Source organism: Schistocerca nitens, chromosome 6 (genome assembly GCF_023898315.1).
Source record: "Schistocerca nitens isolate TAMUIC-IGC-003100 chromosome 6, iqSchNite1.1, whole genome shotgun sequence".
Classification (NCBI taxonomy): domain Eukaryota; kingdom Metazoa; phylum Arthropoda; class Insecta; order Orthoptera; family Acrididae; genus Schistocerca; species Schistocerca nitens.
This window is the reverse complement of record NC_064619.1, coordinates 454486766-454512698: the sequence shown is the minus strand read 5'-3', so window position 1 is coordinate 454512698 and position 25933 is coordinate 454486766. Positions and strand designations below refer to the sequence as shown.

General features: G+C 38.4%; 1 protein-coding gene across 2 annotated transcripts in view; it reads right to left on the bottom strand.

The window, feature by feature from the left end:
* Positions 1-5932: 5932 nt before the first annotated feature.
* The window catches only part of LOC126263153 (INO80 complex subunit C), an 89728-nt gene continuing 69727 nt past the window's right edge, over positions 5933-25933 (bottom strand). The window contains exon 5 of one of the 2 annotated variants that reach the window (XM_049960186.1): positions 5933-6157. In XM_049960186.1, the coding sequence (XP_049816143.1) occupies positions 6026-6157 (132 nt within the window). In that variant the 3' untranslated portion in view covers positions 5933-6025. The remainder of the gene's footprint in view (positions 6158-25933) is intronic. The other variant, XM_049960187.1, reaches the window with a different exon arrangement.

Below are 25933 nucleotides of genomic sequence, written 5' to 3'. Positions count from 1 at the left end.
GCCCGCTGTGCGCCAGTTGGCTGCCACTACATACGCCGTGCCGCTGTTGTTTTATGAATTGAATGCCGCCGCTAGACAAACACGCGCGCTGCTCGCTGTGCTCGTAACTAGTATGTCTCAGGTTTCATTCGAGTAAAGTTGTTATTCAAATCAATATGGACACTCGAAAACGAACGTCATGGTGCTGGCAATACTTTACGGTGGATGGAGATAACGTTACTTGCAACATTTGTCGTAAAAATCTCCGTAATGTATCAAAAAATACAACGGGCATGATTAGACATCTTAAACTGCACAATTTATCGAGCAATAAAACAGTGACGTCCGTGGATACAGAGGCTCATTCTTCCAATAGTGCGAGGCAGACAAAATATCTAGGCACGTATGTTACAAAAGGTGAATTCCGTGCGAAAGTTCGGATAGTGTCCGAAGCGGTCCGCCACTCTTAAAAAAATTTATTTTTTAATCTACGACATACCCCAAAATCAACCCTATACTATCCTAGCTTTTGCACGATACGATATGTAACTTTATTTTACTAGTTGTCGAGCATAACGTACCCCCCCGCAGGAGCACTGATCTAAATCTTACGTTTCTCTTCATAGAGGGAAGTAAACGGCAACAACAGCTAGATGAAGCACTAGTGGCCATGATAACAGACTATTTTCAACTGCTTTCAATCGTCGAGGACACTGGTTTTCGACGTTTTGTTTCACTGTTGGACCCACAATACTCGATACCAGATCGAGAAAAGTTGCGCCTCATGATTGAGGACGATTACCATAAACAGAAAGAGGCTGTAACTTGGCCATGGAAGACTCTACTTGTTTCTTTAACGACCGATATTTGGACCTCACTCGATAGTGACGCATATACTGTTGTAACGCTAATTGGTGCCTGAAAGCTTTAGCTCTCGAGACATTCCGTTTCCCGGAAAAGCATACAGCGCTAAATATTAGTGAGGCGTTAGATAACGTGATTTCAAAATGGAACATTGAAAACAAAGTTGTAAGCATCACAACTGACAACGCCAGTAACATGACGGCGGCCGTACAACTTAATCACAGTGGCAATATAGGTATGCAACATGTGCCTTGTTTAACACACACTATCAATTTAGTTGTGAAAAGTTCTTTGAACAGCAACAGTGAGCTCTGCATAATGCGGGAAAATGCCAGAAAAATTGTTAGCTGTTTTAAAACAAGTTGCAATGCTAATGAAAAACTCCATGGGATTCAGGATCTAATGAAAAAAACTGTTCATAAATTGATTCAGGAAACCGAAACCCGATGGAACAGTAAGTTTTATATGCTACAACGTCCACTGGAGCAAAAGGAATGCATTGCAGCCTGTTTATCAACTTTGTATTCAGGTGTAAAGAACCTCACAGCTGACGAGTGACGAATTTTGAGCGAATGTTTATGTATACTAAAACCATTTGAAGTGGTAACAAGTGAAATTTCAACTGAAAACTATACCTCTCTTTTGAAAGCTATTCCAATAATCAGACAGCTAATCATAACCGTATGCAATGGGAAGTGGGCTACCACGACAGCGCAAGAGCTACAGCAATGTCTGCACAACTCACTAATAGCCCGGCTAGGCTTAATAGAAACAAAGTACATGCTGTTGCCACAGTTCTCGACCCAAGATTCAAAACGTTACCATTTACGAATCCCTTTCATTCAAAACATGCCGTTGCAAGCCTAATTGCAGAGTGCACAAACGTGGTTGATGAGACTGTACGATCTCCTCATTCGGCTGCTAACAACACTAGCCACGAGTACTATGTTGTACAAAACGCCAGTAGTTCCTTATGGGCTTCTTTCGATGAAGAGGTTTCCAATAAAAATCTAATGAAAAGCGGTTGTGATAGCATAGACCTGGAGGTACAACGATATTTGGAAGAACCGTACCTACAACGCACGGATAATCCTTTACACTACTGGAAAAAAAATGAAAACAGTTACCCAGGTCTCGCTGTCGTGGCAAAAAAATATCTTGCAATACCTGCAACTTCTGTTCTCAGTGAAAGAATATTTTCGAAAACAGGACTACTTATAAACAAACAGAGAAGCAGACTAAAAGGCCAATTGGTTAATAAAATCATATTTCTAAAAAAAAAAAAAAAAAAATCGACGGCTGTGTAGCAATGGGATTTAAAAATGCCTTCTTCTGAACAACTTTTGTTTCCTTTCTTTCTTCAGTAAGTAAATGCATGGTCGCAGTTTCTGTATATAAAAGATTATAGCACTTCTCTTTTACGTTTAAGCATGCATGCATACATACATGCAGAATGTACAAGGTAATTTATTTTGTAAGAATAAAGCTTCTGTTTATGCGAATTCTGTGCTTTGTTTTAAACAACAATTCTATGATTTTTGTCTTATGAGACATATACTAATACTTCAGTACACATTAATAATGGTAGTACAGTTGATATCAATCATAGAATTTCAAAGTTTTCCGAGCACGTATGCACGCCGAGTACGACCGCTGCGGCTCAGTACTTCGTGTACCGATGGTTTGCGCAATTTCTCAGAGGGCGCAGCACTGTCAACTTCTCTAACGTACCCGAGAAATTGCCTTCGCGTCGCGCGTTTCTCGAGCGCGATCATAGCCCATCCCTATTCATGAGTAGTGGATTGTGGTGTGAGACTTGTTCAAAGTATTTTCACTGAGGGGAATGCAGTGGGGAAGCCAGTGGGCATTCTGGTGAGATCCTCTCGTGGAACTGCAGGTTATGTAGCAAGAGTAAGTTGATAGAGGAGCAGGAGCGTGAGATCTGTGCCCTTCAGGTGCAGTTTAAAAACGCACAGGAGGAGCTAGATAGGATGAGGAGGGAGACAGGGGTTGGGGAATGGGAACTGGCTATTGCCAAGAGATCTGCTAGGAGAAGGAGATTTTCAGATAGTTTTACTATTGATGTTTGCAATAGATATGACCAACTGTCAGAGTCTAGTGGAGAGGAATCTCTAGTTGCTGTAGATGTAGGAAGTATGCAGCAGACCTCAGCAGTTACGGTGGCTAGGACAGTTGCAAAGTTTAAGAGAAAGAAGAAGGTTCTGCTGTCAGGTAGTTGGCAGAGGTGTAGGCCAGCAGTTGCAGGAAGTGTTGGGGAGTGAATACCAGGTCACCAGCATTGTGAAGCGTAATGCAGGATTGGCTCAGGTGACTGTTAACAAAGGGGGGTTATGTAGGGATTTTACTAAAGAGGATCAGGTAGTGATTGTGGATGGGGCTGTTAATAGTATTGATAGGGATGGGGAGTATGACATTGATGGTGAGCTGGAAAAGATAGCCACTCAGACTGGCAACACGAATGTGCATTCCGTGGAACTGTTTCAGTGTCACGATCGGCCTTATCTTAATACAGCCGTCAAGCATAATAACATGAGACTTGGGGGTGCGCTGATGACAGAAGGCATGAGTCACATTTCAGTGGTGTCGGTGGAGTCTATCAGCAGGACGGGTTTCACAAGACATGGCCTGCACCTCAACAGGTATGTAAAGGGGAGGCTGGCAAAGCTTATAGGTGACAGCATAGGTGGGGGTGGTGGGATCACTCATGGGAAAATTCCTGTACTAGTGGGTGTTAGAGCTGCACCTTTTTTTAGACTGAAGTCAGCTGATAGGTATTCCTGCTTAAGGGAAGTCTCTCTAACAAAGAAACCACTTTCGACAAAGCTTAGGTATCTGAGTAATGAGGGAATTAGTATACTTCATCAAAACATACAAGGTATTAGAGATAAAGCTAGTGAACTGCTTATATATGTTGACTCTAGGAGCTCTTTGTGGTGTGGGGGAGTAGCCATGTATGTGAAAAAACGGTATCCCATTTGAGTCAATTGATGTTTCAAAGTACTGCACTGAAAAGGTGAATGTTGTGCAGGTGTGGTTAAATTTAGTGGAGTTAAAATTCTAACTGTTGTTATTTATAGATCCCCAGACTCCAATTTCACAACATTTTTGCTAAAGCTATAGGAGGTTCTTGGTTCACTTTATAGGAAATACAAAAAGTTAGATATATGTGGTGACTTCAATATTAATTGTATAAGAGATTGTGCAAGGAAAAGGATGCTGGTAGATCTCCTTAATTCATATAATCTTATGCAAACCGTATTGTTTCCAACGAGAGTGCAAGGGAACAGTACAACAACCATAGACAACATTTTTGTTCATTCCTCATTACTAGAAGGGCATTCTGTTAGCAAAAAAGTGAATGGCCTTTCAGATCATGGTGCACAAGTTTTAACTCTAAAAGATTTTTGTGCTCCAACTCATGTTAAATATAGTCATCAACTTTTTAGGAAAGCTGATCCAGTTGCTGTAGAGACCTTTGTAAACCTTATCAAGGAACAAGAGTGGCAAGATGTTTATAGTGCCGATACAGTAGACAATAAATATAATGCTTTCCTCAAGACTTTTCTCGTACTCTTTGAAAGTTGCTTTCTGTTAGAACGTTCAAAACAGGGTACTAGCACAAACAGGCAGCCTAGGTGGCTGACTAGAGGGATAAGAATATCCTGTAGAACAGAGTGGCAATTATATCAAAACGTTAGAAACAGTCAAAATCTAAATGCAGCAGCCCATTACAAACAGTATTGTAAGGTGCTTAAAAAAGTTATTAGGAAGGCAAAAAGTATATGGTGTGCAGATAGAATAGCTAAGTCTCAGGATAAAATTAAAACCATATGGTCAGTCGTAAAGGTAGTGGCTGGTGGAGCTAGGGGGGAAGCAATAGGGTAAATCTAGTGCGGGTCCCTGACCACTCAGGGATCCGTGGCAATGAACAAGCCCTCAGATTGGCCAGGATGGGGGCAATGACTCCATTTATTGGACCTGTCCGACAATCACCAAGGCTATGATCAAACTAGAACTACAGAACTGGCTCAGAAAACTGCATGTAGAATATTGGACCAACGTCCATAAACAAGAACATGGTAAGGTAATGACGCCCAAACCATCAGACTCATGACTGGACTGATGACCGGCTATAGGAATTTCAAAAAACACCTACACACAATGGGTATAATGGAAGAAGACCCTAAATGTAGGATATGTGATGAGGGTGAAGAAACTGCATCACACCTAATCTTTGAATGCATGGCATTTGAGAGCAAAAGATACAGAATCTTCGGGACAACTAGACCCGAAGAAATTGTGTCTAACAAAAAACTGGTAAAGGGACTCCTTGCACTATTTAAGGGCATTGGTTGGCTTTACTAGATATACAGGGAGCGATAGCACACAATAAACTCGGTTTCGGTGCGGGCGGTGGCAGGTTAGACCTAAGCTGTTTTAGCTTCCCTGTCAAAATCAAATCAAATGGGAGAATGTATGCTCTAGTGTAGCTTCCACCAAGTTAAACACTAAAATGGAGGAGCAATGAGACTCCAAGTCGATGATATCATACCCTAAGGAGAACAAGTTCTTCCACAGCACCTGCTGAAGAGGGCACAAAAGAGTACAGGAGCTGAAAGAAGGCTGAGATGGAATCCCAGATGTAACCACAGATGAAAGGCACTCAATAGACGTGCCCAGCTGGTCATAGCTGTGAAGGTAGAGAAGTGTGGGGAGGAATGTGAAGAATTGCTGAAACGCTGCTTCAGCACTGCATTATATCTATGACTTGTTAATGATATGTTATGTAATCTCTGTGATATAGATTGCCTGTGTTTGATGTTTAAAATTCATTCTCCAATTGTTCCTCAACAAAGTCTATTTTCTCTAATGAATGTCCACACTATCTCCAGAATTCCACAGTCTGAAGAAAATTGTCTGCTCCAGTTGTTACTGTTCAGTATAAGTTAAGGTTCCTCTTGAACACAAATATTACTAGTATGCATCCCAGCTTTCACTAACAATATGCGTATTGATATTAAATGGTATATTCTGACATTAAAAAGGGAAACAGAAAAGAAACACTAACCAGTTTTTCAGATTTTAATATAAAAATAATACATTTTTAAAAGAAAACTTGATTAAACTAGAGCTTTTATTTCGATGCCTGAGTCCAATGTTTCTATCCCATTGGATTATTTGCTCTGCGTAATGAAAGGTATCCTGCTGTTATGTCCATTGGTAAACTGCGTATAGTTGAAAACTCTTCTGCGTTGGCATACAGCAACTTTGTCTGTGGGTCTTTGTATTTTGCCTGCAAAACAAAAAAGTATGTTCAAAAAATGTAAATGTGTTTGTTCTTTTTTAAATGTGTGATAGTGCCTGGATCATAAAATGTTCATGTGATACAAAGAATAAAGTAATCTCAGCAGTGGTTTAAAAGAAGAATTAAATACTAAGACACATAAAACCTACATCCTCTGCTTAATAATTTGCCAGTTTGTGTGTGGAATTCTGCAGTGAGATGGAATTAAACATTCACATTGAGTATAACAAATGCAAAAAGTTATTTCGGATGTTTACTCACTGTGTTATTAGCCCCTAGGGAAGAGTAATCAAAACAAATCTATGTTACAGCATACACAAAAGTATGTATAGTAAACTGACACTGAGTGCAAACTGGCATGTAACTGCCCATGCGAATCCCCACGCAAATCCAGTAAATTTATTTATATTTCCATCAATGCAGGAAAGAAAATTACTGCAATATTTTGTGAACTTTTAAGAATGTAACAAGATAACTGTACTTCCACAAACTAAAGATAAATGTGATCAAGATAGTATTAATAAAATAAATAATTTTCATTAATAATAGTTTTTTCCTCCAATGAAAACAGTACCAAGAGCAGTTAAAAATGAATTACGTGAGTAAATGCATATTAAGTCTGAAAGTTCATAGTTAATTTTTGGATTTTTTTTTCCCACTGTGTTCCTCGACATTAAGGAAAATATTATGGAAGTAGAAAACACACACATTTTCACATGAACACAACTCACAAACACAAGACTGGGTGTGTGAGTTGTGTTTGTGTGAATTTGTTTGTGTTTTCCACTTCAGAAGGAGGCCTTTTGGCCCAGAAGCTAAAATGTGTAGCAGTCTTTTCATTGTGCTGGTCTGTGACTCAACATCTCTATATTGGGAGCAGCAATCTATCATTTACATAATATTGTCGTTATTCATTTCTGGACTTTCCACTGCAATGAAGAAACAATTTTATATCATCACACTCTTTTATCGAATGTATATTCTCACAATCAGAAAAAGAGATGAGAACAGACTAATATAGCACTTTGGCAGTAAGAGCCACTATACTGCTATCAAAAGAAAATTGAAATACTGATTAATGTCGAATATAATATCTTTTCTAACTTATAACAAGCTAAGATGATTAAAATAATGGAAAACCATATAGAAACACATTATCTATACAATGAGCTAAAGGTGAGGCAAAAAGGAAAACTTTTGAATCTTTCACTTGAATCAGATTATCTATATCTACATACATATTCTGCAAGCCACTTTACAGCTCAAGGCAAGGCGTTCTTTGCACCATTGCTAGAAATTCTCTTTTGTCCAGTAAACATATACAATGCTGACAGGTCGCTAACAACAGATCTTGGGTGTTACATAGGTATGTTGTATTAAATCCAAACTCTCTATTATGTGTTTTGAGCATGGTCCATTATCAGACAATCCGTTAAAAATAATAGCATTGTGAGCACAAAAATACTTTATGACCAAAACAGTAAAGCAAAACAAGTGATAGACAAATTCACAGAATTCACACCAGTGTACATAATAAGAAGGTTGCATAAGCACTGACATATAGTGCACAAGATTTCACAGAGAAACAGTCAAGTGCAATGGTTGAATATGAAAACCAAAGTGAACAAATCATGCTGACCAGAGTGAAGTAAACTAAAAGCCCACCAGTTGGCAGGTCAAACCTAGCATTCCAAACAATGTCAACTACAAAATAAATTACAGAATGTAACAAAAAATCTACAGTTATCCGTATGTAACAACAAATATCATCAATCACAGTGTTATTGGGAACAACCCATATTGTACAGTAAAATACTTTAAAACACATATTTATTAAATGGCAATAATAGATCATTTCAGTAGTTTATACAGACTACATGATTTAACCTTGATTGAAGGATACAAGGTATGGAGGGAAGAGGATATTTTACAAAAAATTTTATTTTTCTGCAAGTACAGGAATTCAAAACTAAAGTCACATAAAAAACCGTAGGAATAAATCATAAAACCATTCATACAAAAGCTTGCTACACAACAGCATCTCGCACTCATTTTTAAGACTGAAAAACCAAAATATATTCCACACAATAACTGAAACTCAGTGGGACATCCTTGTTCATAAAATCAGTGTGAACACAAATTACGAGGACACCAATTAAAAATTATCAGCAAACTATCAAATCTTTACTAAAAAAACTATCACAGGAGGAGCGCGCTGCGCTCAAAGTGGCGATACCTAGACAAAATTTATATTTGTATATATACTATGGACTTTCATCATCAGTTTCAATTATTGTGTGAAATATATTTTTGTTTTCCATTCTTAAAAATGAGTGAGAAGACTGCTTCTATGCTGTCCTGGGTGCAGCACACTGTTGTGTAGCAGCTTTTTTATGAACGGTTTTATGATTTATTCCTATGGTTTTATTATATGACTTTAATTTCGAATTCCTGTACTTGCAGAAAAATAAATTTTTTTTGTAAAATATCCTCTTCCCTCCATACCTTGTATCCTTCAATCAAGGTTGAATCATGTAGGCTGTATAAACCAATGAAATGATTTGTTATTGCCATTTAACAAATATGTATTTTAAGGAATTTTACTGTACAATATGGGTTGTTCCCATTAATATTGTGATTTTTTATGATATTTGTTGTTACACATGGCTAACTATAGCCTTTTTGTTATATTCTGTAATTTCTTTTGTAGTTGACATTGTTTGGAATGCTAAGTTCGGCCTGCTGTCTGGTAGGCTTTTAGTTTGCTTCACTCTGGTCAGCATGGTTTGTTCACTTTTGTTTTCATATTCAACCATTACACTTGACTGTTTCTCTGTGAAATCTTGTGCACTATATGTTAGTGCTTATGCAACTTCCTTATTATGTACACTGGTGTGTATTCTGTAAATTTGTCTGTCACTTGGTTTGTCTTACTGTGTTGGTCATAAAGTATTTTTTTTGTGTTCATGATGTTTGCATAAGACTCCTTCGTGGCTTTATATGAACCTTAATCTCCTTATTGTGTTCTGAAGTGTAATGAACATTGGAGGCATTAGAACTGTTCTGCAGTCTGTTGAAAATGCTAGTTTGCTAAACTTCCTCTTCCACAAAATCACCATCATCTCCTATCCTAAGTTTCTCATCTCCACCCACGAAGGAACATTTTGGTAGCCTCTCGAACCGATAGAATTGGGTGGTAACAAATCTAGAAACACACCTCAAAATTGCTTTAACGTCTTTCTTAAATCAAATCTGTTTGGGATCCCAAACAGTAGCGTTCAGAAATTGGTTGCATAAGTGCTGTGTAGGCAGTCTCCTGTGTAAGCACACTACATTTTACAAAAACTCTTTCAATAAACTGTAACTGGCCATTCACCTTTTATCTAAAACTGGCATTTTGAGTTCATTTCATTTCATGTTTTTCTTAATGTGGCACCAAATATTTAATCAACGTGACTGAGTGAAGCAGCATATCACTAATCCTAATGTTTCTGAACATTTCATGATTGTTTCTCTTGTCCAACAGTATTAACTAACTTGCGTTTAGTGCAAGCTACCTTTGCTGCACATTCTATGTGACAGATTAAATTTACATGGGTAATAGTAGTAGTCCATCTTCATTTCCCAGGGGCACTCTTAACATTAACTTTGTCTCTGATAAACACTCACTGTCTAGGACAATGTAATGGGTCCTATTAATCAAAATGTCATCAAGCAAGCCACATATTTGAGAGACCACCCTATATGCCTAGACCTTTGTCAACAGTCAGTCAACAGAGTGCTTTCCGGAAATGTGCACAGAATCCGCCTGTTGGCTTTCATCCAATGTTCACAGAAAATCATGTGTGGAAAGCTTGGGGAGGGGGGGGGGGTGTTCCCATGGCTGTACAACTGATCTGTTTGTATGTCCGGCCTCAAATATCAAGTAATTCATGGAAAGAATAAAGTTGCAAAAGGTGAGCAAGAATGATGCCATAGGTTTGGAATCAGGTGTACATTGACTGAGAAAATGTTCAGCAGCAGACACACCACATGCATGGGTGCTGTTGGTATAGAGCGAAATGGAATCAGTGGTGACAAGCAAGGTGTGTGGTAGGAGTGGGGCAGGCAAAATTTCAGACGATGTAGGAAATGGTTGGTATCTTTGATATAGGAGGAAAGTCTTTGTACTATAGGTGGCAGGTGTTGATCAACTAAGGCAGGTATAGGTTCGGCAGGTGCGTTGAAGCCAGCAACTAAATAATGCCCAGGATGACTAGGTTTGTGGATTTTAGGTTGAAGATAAATGGTGGGGGTGTGTGGTTTGGGTGGGGTGAGAAGTTCTATGAACTGAGGTGTACGTCCTTGTGAGGGGTAGAGAATCTTATGAGGGACTGCAGCTTAGTTTGAATCACAGGATTGGGATCTTGATGGCAAATGCTGTATGTAGAGGTGTCAGACAGCTGGCATAGACCTTCACTAACATACTACTGTTGGTCAAGTACCACAGTGGTAGATCCTTTGTCTGCTGAGAACATGGAAGCACCAATTAGTTCACTGGCAGTTCCTGAGAAAACCTGAAAAAGTGTTTTTCACCATTTTCTCACGGTCAGCAGCAGATATCTAAATAACTAACAGCAGCAAATTCCTCAAACTTTAACAGTGTATCGTCTATAGACATTTACCTCGAAGTGCTATATTCCTGTTTTCAAAATTTTTTATAAGTTATCAAGAAACATCCCAAAAACTTGATTTTTAGGTACTAAAACTGAGCTGCTGATTCCAAGACTGCTAAGCATAGCAAATTGCCTTAATTTTTATGATCTATTCCTTTGCCTTGATTTTTAAGGTTCCAAGTTACCCAATTGTCCACATAAAATAGGCACATAAAATTGGGCGTGAGGGAAAAATATTGTTTATCAAGTGAGGTAGTGTGGAGAAATATGCTTGAAGTTTCTCTATTATCATCAGAAGGGTTCTGGCAATCTCATGTTGTAGTACAGAAGCACGTGGAAAATTTTTGAGCACATAAAATCCAATACGAGGAATAAAATTAGTTTTGTGTCATTTAAATTTCACATAAGTAAACTTCAAAATTACTGACCCATAAAGTCTTTTAATATGAAGGACATGCCCTGCTGTGGCAATGAAAAGAAGGGGACCTGTGGAAAAATGCTCCGGAACACCAAAAGGTGAATCTGCTCCTGTTTGAAAGACTCTGACTGGCAAGTGGGGGGTACCAGTTGCCTCGTTCTACCTTCCTCAGTACCTTTAAAAATTTTCCCAAAAATTTTGGCATGTAGTTGCGCTTTTTTATGCTGAGAGAAGTTAGTAGACAGTGGTTGTGTAACAGAAAGAGCAACAGAGACAATGGCTGTGTGTGAGAAAGAGAGGGCCACAATGACAACGGAAAATAGTTCACAGTTACAGAATGGTGTTAGGAAAAGAGTGAAGAAGACAGTGCCAGAGAGGAATAAAGAAAAGGAAAAAGTGGAAGCGAGTGAGAGCCACTGTTAATGAAAGACAGAGTCTATGACAACGCAACGAGGAAGAGAGAGACAGTGACAATAAGAAGAGAGAGCAGAAGTGGGAAGGAATGAATGAGATAATAGCAGTAACAGAGAGCAAAAGGGAGACAACAACAGTGAGAGGTGACAGCAGTAGCAGGACAGAATGAAAGAGACTGTGGCAGTGAGACAGGGGACAGTGACTATTAGAGAGATACCAAGAGATAATGTCAATGAGTGGGCTGAATGAGCAATTGAGAATGGGCAAATGGGAGTGGATGGATTTGAGCAACTTACAGTGATGGACTACTGGGTGTGAGTTAGCCACAGTTAGAGGAGCTTATGGGAATGAGAGGTGAGATTCGCGTTAAAAAGAACGTGTATATATTCATGTGCAACAATTTTCAGTAGTAGCAAAAAGCAGACTCACTGAACTACATTACCCATTTCCACTTGTCCAGATGTTGTGCTTTTGTGGCCCTGAAACCCATTCATTGCATTCAACTAGTTTGTAAGAGGTCAAAGTGTTTGAAATATGAGCATATTTGTCATTTTTGTAATCTGACAGGAGCATTTTTCCACTGGTAATCTAGAAACTATTCAACTTGTGTAGATCAATGCCATGTTTCTGTTTCATTCTGGTGTATTACTTGAACTCTGCACTCCCCAAGAAGCCTTTTGACAAACTGGTGGTATGGTAACGTAGAACAATTGGGGTTTAATATAGCATCACTGCCAACACGATTAACGATGGAGCACTTAGCCAGATACACCAAATGATTAAAGGCAACTGCTAACAAAAGACAACTGCTGTGGTAGTGACAACTGAGATTAACAAGCATGTACAGAAAAAATTGTGACAGGAAACACTTTAACAAAGCATTCATACTAGAGCAATTGTTATCAGACCTCTTAAAAACTAGGTGAATGAAACAAATGGTTTTCAGGGCCGCAAGGGTGCAATACCTGGACAAGTGGAAATAGGTAATGTAGTTCAGCGAGTATACTTTTTGCTACTACAAGAAGTGGGAAGTAATTAGTACAATCTATGTAGTTTTTCTGTCTCTGGGGCATTGTGCGGGTTCTTACTGCTCTGTATAGTTCAAACCACGGTCTCCAGCAGATTCTACAATCACACTGAAATGAAAAGTGAATGCTACAGCCTACAAAACTATGGCAGCACACCAACATATGTCGCCACCATGATCGCAATGTTCATATTCGGCACTGCACGAGAAGGCAATATGAGGGTGCCTGTTTCACTTGGCAGCACCACTGACGAACGAGTCTTCCCGGTGGCATGCCACCAGTGTGCCTCATCCTTTTGTGCATCAGCCACGCTACGTGAAGGTTCAACTCGCAGACTTGGACAGCTACATGTCGTTACAGGACAACAGAGCAAGTGATCAGACTCTACCAGGACTTGTATTTTTCAGTCAATGTTTTCTCATGCTCGAGTAATTTCGGTGCTCAGCTCACTGCAGTTGTAAATAACTATGTGTTGTTGTTGTGATTGTTAATGAAGAACTGTAGATAGTACAGGTTTTGATGATAAGGCTATCTTGTCTGCACACTTGTCCTACAAGTACACTGGATTCGGTGTTGGTTCAGTTGTCACAACAGCAACATTTAGATTTGCTTTTGTAATGGTACTTTGACTTCCGCAAAGTTATAATTTACGATCGCGCACGCAGAAGAGCGCTGCGCCAGCGACCGATTTTATAAATAATTTTGTTCTTTTTTTTTTACTTTTGCGTACTTTTTTGTTTTTAAGAGCTAATGGATGTCTCTCTCTCTTTGTCTTGTTACGAAAGACGTGTATTTTTCCCGCTGTGTTGAATGTGCTTTTGGTGAAAATTAAAATTACATTACAATGCGATGTTGTTTCAATAGATAATGAGGAGAAGATAAAATAATAAAAAGGTAACACCACAATTGGCGTCCTGGTGACAGGACTTGCAATCTTCGGATTTGATACAAGTGCAGTTTGGATTTGATACAAGTGCAGTTTGGATTTGATACAAGTGCAATTATTATAAATTTTGGACATTTTATCTAATTTTAACCACTTAATAGCATCAGAAAATGAATTTGGACTAAGTCTCATTCATTTCAATTGTAATGTTACGTGCATGAAATTTACGACAATTTTGTTTTCCCTGTTATTAATTTGTGATAATTTTTATTTTCATGCTGAGGAAATTAATTTGGTAAAAAAAAAAAAAATGGGGAAAGGATAACGTTCCATAAAATAATTTGCACGGACGCGAAAGAAAAATTTTGGATTGAAAACTATATTTGACGCTACATTTGCAACATAAGACTGAAAAAAATTGGTGAGTACAGAAATTTACATTTTTCCAGTTTCAAGCAGCCATCTGTACTTCCTTTATTCCGATCCATTTATTTCGAAATTATTTTTCAAATTCTAGTTAAAATTGATTTACTACTATTATTGCAAATGATAAGTGAAGAGCATATTCACAGTCATTTATTTGTGAGAGGGACATTTCAGTACCAGTTTAATAATTCAATTTCTAATTAGAAATCATATAGAAATATCCATTTCCATAAGAGAAATTTCAATTTCAACATATCATATTTAAAAATTTTTTTTTACCATTGGAAAATTTTATTTACAATTAATTGTGAAAACCGCAAGATGGACGCTAGACGCGTAGACATTGTTTCCGCGGACGAGCTTAGTGAAAGTGACACATTGCCAAACATGTCCGACAGTCAAATGAATATTGAACTTAATAGGGAGGGTGTTCAAGACATAATTTTACCGGATCGATTAAGACAACAACCCCTATATTTAAACAGATATACAGGCGAATGGAGAGTGAGTACTACGCGACAAAACGTGACATTGACAACGTCAACTTCAGAACCAGACATCAATCAGACACGAAAAAATGACGAAACTAAGACACAGGACTCTGACATGCTCAACCAGATTCTGAAGTTACTTGGTGACCAAAACAGAAAATTTGACACTTTAGACAAAAGATTTGACGCTTTAGACGACAATTTAAAACGTGACATTGGGAAATTTGACACTAAATTCGATGAACTGACACGGGACATAAAACAAAATTTTGAAAAACAGTCGAGACAAATTGCCGACTTGACAGAAACCACCAGTAGTCTTGGAAGGAAATTTACTGACTTATCAGACAAGGTTACGAGACAAGAAAAGGTATTTGTGGAATTCAGTGACGAGACAAAAACTGACTTACAACGATGTAATGAGAAATTGTTAACAGTAGTTTTTGAACAACAGAAAACCAGTACCCAAGTTGACGAATTACGACAGTCACACAATTCCGTAAAAACAAACCAAGAACACTTAGACCTGACGATTACAGACCTTTCAGACAGATTAAATGATGTAACATTGGAGCAGAAATCCTTACAGGAAAAGTTAGAAAAGCTTGAAGACAGAGCAGATGTAGCATCTTTAAAGAATGACACAACTCTAGCAGAAAAACTTGTACATGAATGCAAATTATGTGATGATTATTTAGATGGGAAGTTTGAGACAATGACACAGATCATTTTAGATAAGACAAAGGGACAAGTAAAAGGAGAATCCAACATTATAGCCGATGCTCTATCTCGTTTGCCACAAGGCCTACAAGAATTTTCAGATGTGACAGAACAAACATCATATTTTAAAATTTTACTCATGTATGACGGTACATTTGCACCTTACTACAAAAACATGTGCAGGAAGTTAGCCATATTGCAGGACAATGATCCCAGGTGGATTCAGATAAAGAATAAATTACGTGCAGGAACAGACCCACATCTTGAAAAATATTACACGTTACACAAAGAAGTATTATTCCACCGACGAAACCCTGAATCACAGCATTGGTGTGTTTGCTTACCTGAAGCTCATGTTGATGATTTTATTTTATTTACACACAGAACTTGGGGACACTATGGTGTAACCAAATGTACAGATAAGATTATACAATATTGCTATTTTCCAAATTTAAGGCGAAGAGTATTGAGTAATATTAGGAAATGCATCATATGTCAGAAAGCCAAATATTCTAATCGCACAAGCATGAATGAATTGCACCCAATCATACCTAAGAGGCCATTACAGCTAATTTCTTTAGATATTGCAGGACCCTATCCACAAGCACGTGGAGGAATGAAATACATCCTTGCTGTGTTAGATGTTTTCACAAAGTATTTAAAATTATATGCTTTACGTTCAGTTTCTACCACTGCTATTACCAGACGTCTATTAACAGATTATTTTGTAAGAATAGGAAAACCTGAAGTTATGATCACGGATAATGCAGCATATTTTACCAGTTTAAAATGGAAGACATTTATTGAAGAACAGAATGTTAAACATATTTTAATTTCAAGATTTCACGCAGCAGGAAACCCAGTAGAAAGAACATTTCGAGAATTTGGACAGTTTATGAGAACACACACACCAGAGAAGCACACAAAATGGGTAGAATACCTAGCACCATTTGAACAAATAGTGAACAATTTAACTCACATTTCTACTGGATACACACCAACTGAATTAATTATGGATAAAACAGAAAGAAATGAATGGACAGACCCTCTACCTAAACTTACAGCAACAACAAATCATGTTAGTTTAGAAGAAAAGGTAAGACAAGCTTACACAACATTATGTGACAAAGCTAAGGAAAGAAAGCAGAAATATGACAGAGGTGTCAGGAAAGCACAAACATTTCAAGTTGATGAGTTAGTTTTACTAAGAACACATCCTAAACCCACAAAACTGAAACATTTAAACAGGAAATGGCAGATCTTATACTCTGGACCATACCGAATTGCAAATATTCCACACCCTGGCTGTTATTCATTAGAATATCCATTAACACATAAACCCAGAGGTCTACATCCACACAGACATTTGAAAAAATACATACAGTAAAATGTTAGCCAATGAGAAGAAGATAATTAATATGATATACAATTATGATGAGCCTACATTTAAGTTATACAGATACTTACAATCTAATGAATGCAGGTAAGTGTAGAAAGCAATGTGAACCATCCAATAGCTAATAAGATATTTGGTTATAAGAGGAGTTGCTATTGAGGCATATACACATTAGAGGAGGCATATACACATTAGAGGAGGCAGAGAACTGAACAGAATTATTTTCTTTAGGAGGCATGTGATAATAGTAATGTTGATATGAGTGATGTGAGTGACTGAATGAGATGAGTGAATGTAATTTTAGTTTAATAAGAGGATAAATAGTAATATGGAGAGAGGTAAAGTGGTGATGAATAAGAGGAAAATATATATATATATATATAATGCTGAGGAATAAGTATGTTATTTTGTGAAGAATTAATAATGGATAGGTGAGAATGTTATGAGTAATTGAGAATATGTTGAGAGGAGAGAAACTAGATTTGAACGCTATATCACATGTACTCTTGGAATACATAATGAAAGTAGTGGAAAGAAAATTATTTATTGAAAGATTGGTATGCCTGAGATAATAACTTATGTGGTGTCTTATATATTCTTATAACTAAAGGTGAAAGTATAGATTTATGTGGAAAGAATTATTTACAGCAGCCACTGTTGGAAATATACCAGAAGATTTAAATCTATAACACTTTAACACTAATCTAATGTGAACTTGTAATGAAATTTTTGGAGTTATGTAGGCTTGACACTTCAGATTGGAAGAATTATTTAAGAGAACATATTTAGCAGTCATCTAATGACATAATTAAAGCTCGTCTACTGAACTGAACTAATGCACCATTAAATAGAAAGGAGAATAAGGAGAAAACAAAACGTCAGTCCTCTGTTGCGGCTCATACTTTCATCCCTCCCTTAGAAAAATTTATACATGTTGATAAAATATTTGACATTATATAATTCGTGATTATCTGACAGTATGGAGAGACATACACACACATTTATTTATGAATAGAATTTTACAGGTACCACAAGGTAAATACAGAATGGATATACAGCATGGAATGCAGCAGCAATTATCTAAGAAGATTTATTTATCTATTAAGTAAAACATTTATTTATATTACTTGATACTCATGAAAGGAAGGAGATGAACTACACAAACTTTATAGGAACATGATTGACTTGAACTATATATATACTTACCACACTGATGTACATACTTGTAGGATCCTAAGATATTTAGAGGGGCACCACTCTTAGAAATGATGATAGAGGGGTACCATTCTTAGAAACAGCAATAGTGGGGACACGACACTTAGAAACGGTATTAGGTATAGGAACTTTTACATTATATTAAGTTAACATGTATTTTATTTATCATATTTTATTTTGTGTAGTCCACTGTAGGGGATGACTTTACTAGTATTTATGAAGTAGTCAGCAACCATCCCATGAACCTATCCTCCTACAGAGGGCTGTCTTGAAGCTTGAAATATGTGTAAATTTTATTCCAGGAGCAAGATGAATTTTAAGTTGAATATTCTAGCGAGTTGCCACAATTATCTTCAAATGTTGCAAGTGTAACGAAAAAAAATAAATAAATAAATAAATAAAAAAAATAAAAAATAAAAAAAAAATAAAAAAAGGAGCTAACAAATAGAATGTATATTTCAATCTGAATATAATGTAATTCACATGTCAGCACAATGATATTGAATGTAACGTAAAAAAAAAAAAAAAAAAAAAGATTGACTATATTTTTTCATTTAATTCTGTATATGTACTATATGACAACAATGTATCTCGTATAATGATTAATTGTAAATATTTGTATATTTATGTACTTTACGTAAGAAATGTATTTTAAGGAGATGTTAATGAGCTGCAAAGGACTTGTGAATGTAGCACATGATTCATATAAATGCAACTGAAAATGCAAAGAAGAAACCAACGTGATGGAACACTGGTCAAGCAATATGTACGTAGTGTCAATATGCTTTGAAGTGTATGGTGTTGTGGAAGCCGGCAGGTCTTCAGGTTGGTGTAAAAGACAAGCTCATCACCTGTCGTAGGCAGTGAGGTGTTTCCTGTGCCCTCATTGACCATTTATACCCCGGTAGACGCCACCAAAATTCGACTGCTGGAGATCACAATTTCGTGTTGACACATTGAACAAACTTTGGATTTTCTTCAAGTCACACGCAAGAGATCCAGGCAGTATACACACACTCAGAATCCGATACTACGTTTACAGACATTGGAGCAATATAATAGAAACATTTATTGTTCGAATTAATTCCATTGTAAACACGAATCATGTGAACTGAATTCAAACGCTGTGCTAAGCAACGATAATACGCTGCAATTCAAAGACATTAATGTTACGACTCCTAAAGAAGATACACACCAAAAAGACTGTATACAAAGACTGATATGCAAAGAGCATTGTGCACAGAAATATTTTTTGTAATATGTAAATTTCTTATTTTCTCATATATATATATGTATCTATGTAAATTTTCTATACTGCCACGCTCGCTTGCGGAGCGTGTCAGTAGAGGAGGCATTGTAATGGTACTTTGACTTCCGCAAAGTTATAATTTACGATCGCGCACGCAGAAGAGCGCTGCGCCAGCGACCGATTTTATAAATAATTTTGTTCTTTTTTTTTTTACTTTTGCGTACTTTTTTGTTTTTAAGAGCTAATGGATGTCTCTCTCTCTTTGTCTTGTTACGAAAGACGTGTATTTTTCCCGCTGTGTTGAATGTGCTTTTGGTGAAAATTAAAATTACATTACAATGCGATGTTGTTTCAATAGATAATGAGGAGAAGATAAAATAATAAAAAGGTAACACCACACTTTGTCAGTTGGTTACGAATTTCCACACTCCTGCACACACCCTCCACAACTTTCCTCTGCACGCCCGTGTGCTCCCCCAGCTTTTCCACCATTCCAGGAAGTGAAGAAAGATTGGGACTCATACGCGTGCTGTTTGGAGCAACATATTGCACCGTTTCAGGTAGATGACCCACTCTGCAAATGTCAAGACTTGATGTCTTGACTTGAACCCAAAACATTTCATTTGCTTTGAAAAATTTCTGTTATTGGACTCGGCAGCATTGTCATTTCCTAAAATATGTGACTTGCTCAGTACTTACTTTCTTAAGTAAAGCCACACCACTACTTCCTGTACGCAGTTTCACCAGCGACAACAGAAACCGGACCAGTCCTATCAGGCGTGAGTGGCTAACCCCTGTGATTTAAGTAGCAAATGAAAATTTATCTGTGCATGACATTGTTGTCTTTTCTGCTCCTGACATGGAGGTACGTCGCCGGATTTGGCTGTCAGGCTATGACGGAACATTCTGAGGACATCTCGGACATCACATCAGTGTGTGAGTTTTCACAGACAAGGCATCGTTCAGCGACACCCTCGTCAAGCTCACTGGGTTTGCAGTCAGACAGTGCCTCCTGCTGATGCTGGTTCCCCTCAGGTCCTGATGTTTCCGTGCGCATGCCCACAATTGCTGCCCGCACCAGCAGGCTCGGTGTGCAGCTTGTCATAAAGAAGGCCATGTGGCAGCTGTTTGCCACAGCAGCCTGCACAGCCAGTCCTCCATCGTTGGCTGGAGTTTTACGGAAGTCCGCAGTACACTGCCATGAGCTCAGAGTACCCAGCAATATCTGTTATGTTGCAAACTCGGCAACAACCATTCTGTTTCCAGGTCGATACAGGGCCACTGTGTGACTAGTGAACCTTGAAACCTATAATCACTTTGGCCGTCTTACTATTTCCTAAACAGATAATCATTTGGTTGGTTATGGCAAGCAGCTATTCTTGTTCCAGGCCAGTTCACAATCAATGTTGTCTATCAGCATGTCACAAGGGTTATCACATTTACAGCAGTCGACAGTGCAATGTCAGAAAACATATTTGGTCTTGAACCATTCACAGTTTTTAGATTTCACATTCAGGATTCTGCACATCTTGTTCCTGACTGCATTCCAGTCCAGGCACTGAATGAACTCTGCTGTAAGTTCAGGTCTCCATTTCCACCTGGACTGGGTACCGCAAAGGACTACGAGGCTCACATCACCCTTTAAACCTATGGCCATTCCCAATTTTTGTCGTGCTTGGTATACCCCCTTTGCTCAGTGACAGGCTGTCAAGGAGAAATTATACAGATTTCAAGTCCTGGGCATGACTGAACCAGTCCCTTCTATACAGTGGGCTATGCCTCTAGTGGTTATTTATATGCCTGCAGGGGCACTTCGTTTATGTAGGGATTTTACATCACTATTAATGCCTAATTCATAATCAATTGCTACCCAATACCACGCACTGCCAAAATTCTAGCAAAGTTGGTGGGCAGTGAGTGTTTTCCGAAAATTGATTTGGCAGAACTATACCTGCAGCTTCATCTTGATTACGCCTCTAAACAAATTATAGTCATTAACGCTCCCTTCTAGTAATACCGATATATGCGCCTGCTTTTCGGCATCGCAAGCACCCCTGCCATTTTTCAGAGATTTGTGTGACAGTTAACAAGCGGTGTACCGTGCTGTGCAAATTATCTTGATACGTCATTGTCATCGGTCCCTCAAGGCAGGAACTTCTCGCTAACCTTTGTATCCTGTTCACAAAACTGCATGCAGGAGGCCTCAAGTGCTGCAAAAGTCAAAGCTTTTTTCAGATGAAAACTGAATATCTGGATCACATTCTTTCAAAGGGTGGTGTCAAACATATGGAACGCATGGAACACCATATTGCGGAAATTTCCAACCTACCTCACCTCCACCGTGGAACCTAAAGGACCTCCAGTCGTTTCTGCATAAAGTCAGTTATTATTTCAAATTCCTCCCTAGTGCAGCAGACAAAATTCATCCACACAACAACTTGTGTAATAAAGGAGTTCCTTTAGTTTGTTTGGCGGGCTGAGACAGAGCATTAGCCCACAGCAAGTCACTGCTCAAGTTATCGCCTAGCCTCGGCTGGGTAAATAGCTTTTCTTTGCTACAGATGATACCTTGTGCAGGGTTGGGACAGTCTTGACTCACAGGAATGGTGACAATTAGAACAATTAGAGACAGCCTATCGTGTATGCCTCGAAGACCAACGTAGTTATTCTCAAATCAAGGAAGAGGTTCTGGCCACTGTGTACACAGTTCAAACGTTCCATGTCTTTCTCTAGGGCAACGAATTCAACCTCATCACCAATCATAAACTGCTTGTGCCACTTTTTGTCCCTTGTTCACACCTTCCCAATAGGACCACACAAAACTACGGTGTTGGACTTTGTTTTTGAGTGTATGTCACTATGAGATTCACTACAGATTGACAGTGCAGCTTGCAAATGCGGACACACTGTCACGCTTGTCCACAGGACTCAACTCGTCCTTCGACGAAGTTGAAAATGTCTGTTTTCTGATCGACGACCATTCCCAGCAAGCAGTTAATCAATTTCCAGTAATGGCCCATCACTTAACCCAGGTCACCTGTCAGGATCCTGTGCTCCATTGTTTGGTTCAGTTTGTGTGTGATGGCTGGCCCAAGTGTTTGCCCACCAAGGTGTCTTGTCTACTCTGTAACTATTTCTTCCTCTGTCATTAGCTGACAGTCATCAACAGAATGCTTCTCCTTAGCATCAACTCCGATGACTCCAGCATTGTTGTGCTCCAGTCCTGTGAACTCATATACTTGCTCTCCTGCACCATGGTCTCTCGGATGACCGGCATGGAGGTCCTTGCATGGCAATTTGTCTACTGGCCTGGCATTGATTCAGGAATTGAGATGGTTGTTCATGAGTACAAACAGTGCGCCTCGCTGCAGGCTGCACCACCATGGCCTTAATCTCCATGCCCACTCCCAGCCAGCCATGAAAGCATGTCCAAATCGACTTTGCAAGCCTCTTCTGTAATTCCCTGTGGTTGATGGTACACTGAAGAACCAAAGAACCTCATACACCTGCCTAATATCATGTAGGGGCCCCGCAAGCACGCAGAATAGCCGCAACACGATGTGGCATGGACTCCACTAATGTATGAAGCAGTGCTGGTGGGAACAGATATCATGAATCCTACAGGGCTGTCCATAAATCCGCAAGATTATGAAGGGGTGGATATTTCTTCTGAACAGCACATTGCAAGGCATCCTAGATATGCTGAAGTGGAAGTGTTTAAACTCAGGAGAGTGTTCCTGGAGCCACACTGTAGCAATTCTAGACATGTAGGGTGTTGCACTGTCCTGCTGGAATTGCCCAATTGGACAACAATGGATGCAGGTGATCAGACAGAATGCTTACAAATGTGTCACCTGTCAGAGTCGTTTCTAGACGTATCAGGGATCCCATATCACTCCAACTGCATACAACCCACACCATTACAGAGCCTCCACCAGCTTGAACAGTCCACTGCTGACATGCAGGGTCCATGGATTCATGAGGATGTCTCCATACCCGAATACGTCCATCTGTTCGGTACAATTTGAAATGAGAATCAAAACCAATGTTGGTGTTGATGGGCCCAGGTGAGGCGTGAATCTTTGTGTTGTGCTCAGAAAGCCCATATTGAAGATGTTTCGTTGAAGGGTTCGCACGTTGACACTTGTTGATGGCCCAGCATTTAAATCCACAGCAATCTGCAGAAGGGTTGCACTTCTCTCACGTTGAACGGTTCTCTTCAGTCTTCATTAGTTCCGTTCTTGCAAGATCTTCTTCCAGCCGCAGCAATATCGGAGATTTGATGTTTTACCAGATTCCTTATATTCATGATACACTCGTGAAATGGTTGTACTGGAAAATCTACACTTCATCGCTACCTCGGAGGTGCTGTGTCCCATCGCTTGTGCACTGAGAATAACACCATGTTCAAACTCAAATAAATCTTGATAACCTGTCATTGCAGCAACAGTAACCAATCTAACAACTGTGCCACACACTTGTTATCTCATAAGGGTGTTGCCAACTGCAGCGCTGTGTTCTGTCTGTTTAGATATCTCTGTATTTGAATATGCATGCCTACACTAGTCTCTTTGGTGCTTCAGTGTAGTTTTTTATCAGGTCTAAAGCTACATCACAGCAGCTGGCTGTAGTGATGCCTGCTGCTCATCAACCAATAACCACCCAGTTCACAGAGTACAGTGATCCGGCATTGTGTCAGCATAACTACACACCGTGACACAAAATTAACTTTCATGAGCCGTGTTGTGTGCTATATTTCTTTTGCTTGAGGTGGTTGTGTGTTGTGGGTAGTTACAAGTGTATTTGTGTTTATAGGATCATTTCTAATGGAGTTACTCCTACTGGTGTGACAGTCACTAGTAAAGGAAAATTAATTTCAAACCAAATATTGATTTAGCTATACGCCAGTTTGACCACGAGTATGTAGTCATGTTTAAAAGATATATTCAAAACCTTTACCAAATATTCAAATAGGCTAGATACTAAATTAGATGCAGGTAAGGCTGAATTAAAAGGAGACCCAACACATTCAAATACTGATGATCAAGGAGTTAGATTTTAGAAGGCATTTTTGGAAATAAATATAGAGTTAAATGTAACTAATGCCCAAATTAGAACAAATAATTGACTCACGCAAAGAGGGCATAGAAATAAATAATGAAATCTCTAAATTACAGTCTGCCAGTGTAAACAAAACAATGGAGTTACGTTTTGGTGTATTTGCACGGTCTGATTTAGTCCTAAATCTGTTAACTGCAGATCTTGTTGAGTTAAATATTATTCCAAAACAAACTTTAGGCATGAGTGTTGGTCTGACTATTCTAAAACAAAGTTCAGGTTTATGTAAGGTATAGGTTTCCTGTGCCAGTTCATCAACTCTAGAGGAGTGTAATGGCAATTTCTTCAAACTAAAGGTATGACAATATGTTAACTACTGAAAAACCTCTTTCATCAGTTGTTGTAGGTAATCCAACTGTTTGGTACAGATTATTTGATGTTAATGTACTTAAACTGGTGGAACATGTATTTGATAGATTTTTGTCAACAATTTCAAAATGACTGGGTGGATTTTTGTTGTCTACTACCTTTTGGTGACAATTTACACGATGTGTATAATATTTCCATTAGTACAGATGACTTAGTATTAACATCTAGTGAAGTGATTATTTATGAAAATGACAGTGTTACATTCAGTTGGCATACCACGCCTGAAATTTATGTTATGCCGAACAGAAACTTTAAATGTTTGACAAAAATTAAAAAGAGAAGGGAGATTTCATGTACATTCTAATGTGCATAGACTTTTGTTTCCTACTATCAAAGATTCTGCATTTTCCATGATAATACCTGTAGTATTTTTGAATAGACAGTGTGGTGCAGCCTTCTGGTGGGAGAGACGGTCACTACAATCACTTGGCACTAAGTAGCAGCTTTGTTGACTACATGCTACTATTGCACATTAGTATTCTTTTGTTATTGTGTATTTTTCAAAACTTATTTCATGAAAATATGTAGCTCTGGTAGACAATATCCGTAAGTGTTGTTTACATGGCTTTGCCGTGTAATAAGTTTTGGTTGCACTGCATGTTTCTTTATCTATTGTTACAAAAGGGTAAAGTCCACTGAAAAGAATGCTGGGACTTAGTGCCACCCTGTTGTGATTATTGCCAAATGACATTATCTGATGCAGTATTATTATTTTTTGTAAGCAAAATAGGTAGTATGTCAATACAATCATTTTCAGGAACAATAATGAGGTCAAGAATACCCAAAGCAGTCCATCTGACAGCAGACAAGATTATTGCAAATTACAGACATGGATCTGTTGACCAGACAGTGAGAGAAGACAAACTAATTTCTAATGTAAAGTATTATGAAAAAAAGGTAGCCATAACTGCATTACCCAAGATTGGGAAGAGTAGTGAAGCAATTTAAATCACTTAATAAAAGCAAGTCTTCTGGTCCAGACTGTATACCAATTAGGTTCCTTTCGGAGTATGCTGATGCTTTAGCTCCATACTTAACAATCATATACAATCATTCGCTAGACGAAAGATCTGTACCCTAAGACTGGAAAGTTGCACAGGTCACATCAATATTCAAGCAAGGTAGAAGAAGTAATCCACTAAATTACAGGCCCATATCGTTAACGTCGATATGCAGCAGGATTTTAGAACATTTATTGTGTTTGAACATTATGAATTACCTCGAAGAAAATGGTCTACTGACACACAGTCAACATGGGTTTAGAAAACATTGTTCCTGTGAAACACAACTACCTCTTTATTCACATGAAGTATTGAGTGCTTTATTGACAAGGGATTTCAGATCGATTCCGTATTTCTGGATTTCCGGAAGGTTTTGGC